At 41.4% G+C, this 6,604-nt stretch overlaps 1 protein-coding gene across 1 annotated transcript; it reads left to right on the forward strand.

Annotated features, from left to right (window-relative positions):
• The first annotated feature begins 632 nt into the window (after positions 1 to 632).
• LOC129105225 (intermediate filament protein ON3-like) lies at positions 633 to 4,683 on the forward strand. The gene is made up of 9 exons (XM_054616119.1): positions 633 to 1,039; positions 2,173 to 2,381; positions 2,485 to 2,545; positions 2,652 to 2,747; positions 2,888 to 3,052; positions 3,172 to 3,297; positions 3,399 to 3,619; positions 3,722 to 3,780; positions 3,880 to 4,683. Exons 1-9 carry the CDS (start codon positions 689 to 691, stop codon positions 4,050 to 4,052), a joined length of 1,461 nt encoding a protein of 486 aa, XP_054472094.1. The 5' UTR covers positions 633 to 688; the 3' UTR covers positions 4,053 to 4,683.
• Positions 4,684 to 6,604: the final 1,921 nt, after the last annotated feature.

Below are 6,604 nucleotides of genomic sequence, written 5' to 3' on the forward strand. Positions count from 1 at the left end.
TGTGAACTACAACAAGTACATTTTTTACTGCTGTGAGATGGTGAACCCTACAAGTTTACACTAAGTGAAAAAACCTAGATGTAAATTATATCTACTTTCTTTCAATTTTCTTGTTAATTCAGAACTCCTTTGAGTTCCATAATTACAGCATTTGTTTGTTTATTGAAAGGTACTAATGCCGACTCGTGTTGTTGTATATTTCTTGTTTTTAATACATTTTTACCTTTTTGTCCTTGACTCATCCACAACCTTTACCTACTAGCCTCAAATATTAATTTCACTGTCCTGTCACCACTAAAAAGCCTTCAGGAGATACACACTCAAAGAGGCTCCTTCTCCTTACATAATCACACTTTCTCTCCACTTCTTTACCTCTCGCTCTCTTCCTCTTCAGCCTGTCCCGAAAAGGGTATGTCACGTCTTATCTTCTGACGATCCCTCCCCACCTGTTTTACAGGCCCCTCCTGTCATTCAGTGCTAGAGGCGTGCAGCCTGAGGTGAAAGGGAGGCTGGACAGCAACATGAGAGTCCAGGTTGAAATGACGGAAGAAGATCCTCCCCCTTGCTCCACACAGACATAAAAGCCGACCGCTTCTACAGTCAGACACTCAGAGGGACTTGGCTCTCCTTTTGAAGACTGCTCATCTTCTGTTTTCCTCTTCTCAGAAAGTTGACCACCGCAAACATCATGAGAAAGTCATATTCAATCTCTGGCTCTGGCAGCAGCATCAGGAGGTCCTTTGCACCAAATAGCAGCTACTCTGTAAACAGATCCAGTTATGGTGCTGGAGCTGGAGCTGGAGCTGGAGCTGGAGCTGGTGGTTTTGGTTCTGGTATGTCTTCAATGGGTGGTAGTTATGGATTTAGTTCTAGCCAAGCAGGCGGCTACATTGCTCCACAGATTACCGCTGTCCAAGTCAACCAGAGCCTGCTGGCCCCTCTGAATCTGGATATTGACCCATCCATCCAGGTTGTCCGCACCCAGGAGAAGGAGCAGATCAAGACCCTCAACAACCGCTTCGCCTCCTTCATCGACAAGGTTGGTTCCTGTGGGATCTGTATGACTGTCTTATGTACAATTTACTGTAGGCCTCATTATCTTGTGCAGACGACCTGCATACCCTCACTTGGCTACACTTACTTTTAGCAGCTGTCAAAGGTGAACTTTAGTATAAAGCACTGTTTAGTTAAAGACAATCTGCTCATTATATGCACAGCTGATAAAGCAAGACTGATGTGAATCTTATCTGTGTGATGTTGAATCCATCAATGAGTTACAGCCTCTGGGATCAGGAAACTTACAAAAATCTCAAAGTCTGTCACTGATAGTGACCCCACTGGCAACTCCATCCAAAATCTATGTAAGGTAACAGTTAGCCAGTAGCCCTGTCTGAACCTTTCTGCCCACTATCTAAACATGGGTGGGGATTATATTGCAGTTCCTTAACAGGGAGACTGGCAGAATAAAATAGGGATCTATCTACACTTTGCCAACAGATTCCAAAGTCTGACTTTTGCACACTGCTGCTATCACTTGGTTGTTATTGGCAACGAGAACACTAAGTGCCAAGCAGTAAATCCACATTCACTTGTCTTTAGCACAACATTCACACTACTGTGTGAATGTTTGCATGCAAGCTATATATGGAGAGATCCTGTTAGGAGCTATTATCCCATAACACTGGACTGCTTTGTCTTCTTTATATGCCACGCCTAGTTTTTTATTTTGCAAGAGTGACTGTGTGGCCTCCATTGCCTGACAATGCATGCAAGGTGATTCATGGGTAAATAAGAGTTACAATAGGTGAAACACTTAAAGCCAAACACAGGAAGTGTCTCGATTGAACATACTATATTTTTTGTTCAGTAAAATTCAGTTTTCCTTTTTACACATTTTAGTATTGAAATAGCCTTAAGAAGCAGGGAAATATATGCCATCATGAGTTACAATTGTTGTGAATTGGTTGTGGCAATTCAGATATGTAGCTATCAACGGAGTCATGTAGATAAAGAGGAGGGCTTGTAAAATGAGGAAACCACAATTACACTCCCTTTGTGACCCAATTTCTCATATTAAGATTTTTAAACTTTCTAAAAAATCAATATAAAGCTGAAATATAAATCACTTTCGAACAACATCTGACAATCTTCCTTGGTTTTGTGTCTCCACAGGTTCGTTTCCTGGAGCAGCAGAACAAGATGCTGGAGACCAAATGGAGCCTCCTGCAGGACCAGACCACCACCCGCTCCAACATTGAGGGCATGTTCGAGGCCTACATTGCCAACCTGCGCAGACAGTTCGACGGGCTTGGCAATGAGAAGGGCAAGCTGGAGGGAGAGCTGAGAAACATGCAGGGCCTGGTTGAGGACTTCAAGAGGAAGTGAGTGCTTGCATGACATGGTCACTAGTTATAATATATACCTCATATAGTTAGCAAATGTTCAAAATGGAGCAGATGTACTAAAATCTTGCCTTTTGCCTAGGTATGAAGATGAAATCAACAAACGTGCAGCTGCAGAGAACGAGTTTGTGATCCTGAAGAAGGTGCAAAAACATCAAGATGGTCATTGAATGCTTTTCTGTAATCCTGGGGTTTAAGACAATGTGGCCAATTGTAACACTTCCTGTTTATATATGATTTTCTTTCCAGGATGTTGATGCAGCCTACATGAACAAGGTGGAGTTAGAGGCCAAAGCTGATGCTCTTCAGGATGAGATCAACTTCCTCAGGGCCGTCTATGAGGCTGTATGTATCTATAATGTCCAATACTTCCTAATTACATAATCATCAATTTGAGTTAAAGCTGATGATCATCCACTCCTTTTGAAAAATCTGATATAAAGGACAAAGAGTTAACTTTTGTGCAACAACCATTGGTTCTGTAGGAGCTTCGTGAACTGCAGGGCCAGATCAAGGACACCTCTGTCGTCGTGGAGATGGACAACAGCCGTAACCTGGACATGGACTCTATTGTGGCTGAAGTGCGTGCTCAGTATGAGGACATTGCCAACCGCAGCAAGGCTGAAGCAGAGACCTGGTACAAACAGAAGGTGAGTTAAATGAAAAAAAACAAGGTTTATCCTTTTTTTTATGTATTTTTATTGCACTTTCAACACCTCTTCCAACCGTGAGGATCATGCTCTTGATGAAACTTATTTTTCATTAATAGTATGAGGAGATGCAGAGCTCTGCCGGACAGTACGGTGAGGACCTGCGCTCAACCAAGACTGAGATTTCTGAGCTGAATCGCATGATCGCCCGTCTTCAGAATGAGATTGAGGCTGTCAAGGGACAGGTATATGTCAAGACCTTCACATGGATGATGCCTTATTATTTACACACTTCATTGTTTCAGAGGATTTGCAGTTATTAATCCATCAACATCATTCTCCACAGAGGGCCAGCCTGGAGGCTCAGATCGCAGAGGCGGAGGAGCGTGGTGAGCTGGCAGTGAAGGATGCCAAGCTCCGCATCAGGGACCTGGAGGATGCTCTGCAGAGAGCCAAGCAGGACATGGCTCGCCAGGTGCGTGAGTACCAGGAGCTGATGAATGTCAAGCTGGCCCTGGACATCGAAATTGCCACCTACAGGAAACTGCTGGAAGGAGAGGAGAGCAGGTGGGATAAACTTGAATATTTAATGTATTTTAATGGCTGCAGCATTGCAGCATTAGCTTCATCTCTGAATGAAGTGCTAACTCGTCACTATTCCACTATTAGACTGGCCAGCGGAGGTTCAAATGCAACCATCCATGTGCAGCAGACATCTGGAGGTGGTGGTAAGTTTCAGATTTTATACATCCTCATCATCATAGGTGATACTTGAACCTTACTGACATATGGATGGATAAATAATAACAATTACATTTTTTTTTCAGGATATTCCAACTCCAGCGCCAGTGGTGGATTCGGCTATGGTGGTGGCAGCAGCTATGGTGGTGGCAGCAGCTATGGTGGTGGCAGCAGCTTCGGTGGCAGCAGCTTGTCTGGTGGTTATGGTGGTTCTGTTACCAAGTCCACAGTCTCATCAACCAGTTCCAGGAGATATTAAAAAGGAGAGCCGTCCCTCATCCCCTTCAGAAACCCTTGAGTTTGATCTAAATCTGTACCCACTCATGGTGCTATGCAATATTGTTAAGCATGATCAACAATACAGCTCAATAAATTGTGTTACTCTGTTCTGTTTAACATCATTCAACAAGAGTTTCTGAAGGTAAACACGACCTTAGACAAACATCTTTCTTCACTGACATGTAACAAATAAGAAAAAAGAAAAAAACACAAAGGTTTTGATGGAGTGTTAAAACTAAGCAAGGGAACATTTGAACATCTACTCAATCTTCGATATAATTTTATTCACTGTAGTGCTCTGATAAGTCGTCATTCCTACATTTGAGTTGTGTTATAGGTAAGGGGAGCAAGTCACTGACCAGATCCGATCACCAGAGAAATTCCCATAAATGTAATTTGTTTGACTTTACATGTTTACAGTTTCAATTTGAACTGATTGGCTACTAGCTTGTTCGTCTTACTGTTCTGTCAAATGGTTCCATGTTTAGTTTTGCATTTCCCTTCCTTTAAGATAAGCTATGTCGAAACCAGATTGATTTAGTAAAAGCCTTCCTACCAACACGACTGATGAATGTTGCAGCAAATTACATCAAATGAATCAAAAATAAATAAATAAATCTGAGAATTTAAATGATTGCCTCTCACTCACATTATTGTTGTGATAAATGAAAGAGATAGTTTATGAACTTTTGCTTACAATAAAAAGTGGTAACGTTATTTCCACTCTGAGATTTCACGTGAGGCCAGTCCGAGTGTTCTACTACTCACTTCCTGCTTGGTTTGTCCGCCTAATATTCATGTCCAGTATGTCAACTCTACAGTAAACAAGATAAGGGTTTTATATCCTACTAGATTACACAGTCAGATCACACAAAAACTGGAAAAAGAAACTTTGACTGTTCATTCATTGTTCATTAATAGCTTTTGCAGTTCAAACATTAGAATATGTTGACAGCTCTTTGAACTCCAAGAACAGCCATTGAGAGATGTTATTTTCTATCCCAAATGTACTTTACGTATGAAAGCTGATGAGCACAGGACACCTGAGGAAGATGAGCACAAGAGTAATAAGCATGATAGCAGGGAAATGCTGACTGAGGCTTTTGCAGCGCAACAGCCGCTTTCTCAGTTGGCTGAAAATGTGAACCATATGGTGATATGAAAGAGTAAAAATTGGTGTGGAAATCTTCAGAAGCGGGTAATTGTTGCGGAGGTGAGGTATGACTGGATCTCAAATCACATGCCCAGTGTATGTGTACTGTTGCTGCAAGCAGCCCACACACAGCTGGATAAACACAGCCAGGAGGACACACAGAGTAGGCGCTATTCTACCCTGCTCCGCTCAGAATATAGAGAAAGAAACCTAATTAACGGTGATGCTTATTCTTTCAAACTAAAAGCACCCCTATACACTTAATCAAATAAGAGGTAGTGTTTATAAAAAGCACAATGTATGCTTTCATGCTTACCTGTGTCACGTGTGTCTACCAAGTCAAAAGAGTTTACTTTGTTGATTGAACTCAATAATTTACTGCACACACAAGGGTGTATCTTTCAATTTGCCCTGCACACTCAAAGTTTGTATTGGCAGGTTAACAAACAAGATATTTTCTTCATCTTCACCTAAGGCTACAAGCGCTGGCAGTGATCATGCATTTAATTGTTGAGTTTGTTCCTGGAGGAATTCAAGTTGAGTCATTATATTGTTACAAGGCACATACCAAGTTCTGAGGTTGTAACCATTCATGTTTCCACATACTAGTTACATCACCATTAAAGCAATTACAATTAACTCCGACCTATAATCACTTGTAAAAGGCATGTTGACCTGTTGTTGTTGTCCTGGGTTGTAAACCAGCATTACTGTTAGTTCTGATTTTTGTAACGATCTGGTCAACAAAGACACCCTTGATATAGAATAAGAGGCAGTAAAATAATATTATCTGTTACTGAGCACAGTAACATCTGTTACTTTGTGCTCAGCAGCACAATGGGAGGAGCAGAAGAAGGGGGAATATGAGGTTCCGTATAGTCCATAATTCATTATTACTACGCACATACATATACAATATCCCTAACATTCACAACTGGATTTCTTACCCACACCCACAAAGCTCTTTCATACTGTGTATATGCTCACACACGCACAAAATAATTTGTCTCTCTCACACACACACAAATACAGACATGCTTGCACATTCACCAGGAAACCTCTTACACACACACAAACATCTCTTACATACTGTGTATATGCTCACATTCGCGCAAAAAATCAACTCAGACACATTCAAAGTGCTCGCACATTCACTACTGAACCTGTCACTCACACATATGAAACCTTTTATTTATATGCTCACACACACAGAAAAAAACCATTTGCATTTTATACTGAATCTCTCATTCTAATGTAGTGTATTTTATCATATTCTGTTATACCTTGTTGTAATGAGGCCATGAAGTTGTTGCATGCTGTGTGATGTTGACCAGTTAGGGTTCTTACCTTATGACTGGTCTTGATTAATGACCAAAGAG

The sequence above is a fragment of the Anoplopoma fimbria genome, chromosome 17 (assembly GCF_027596085.1).
Source record: "Anoplopoma fimbria isolate UVic2021 breed Golden Eagle Sablefish chromosome 17, Afim_UVic_2022, whole genome shotgun sequence".
Taxonomy (NCBI): domain Eukaryota; kingdom Metazoa; phylum Chordata; class Actinopteri; order Perciformes; family Anoplopomatidae; genus Anoplopoma; species Anoplopoma fimbria.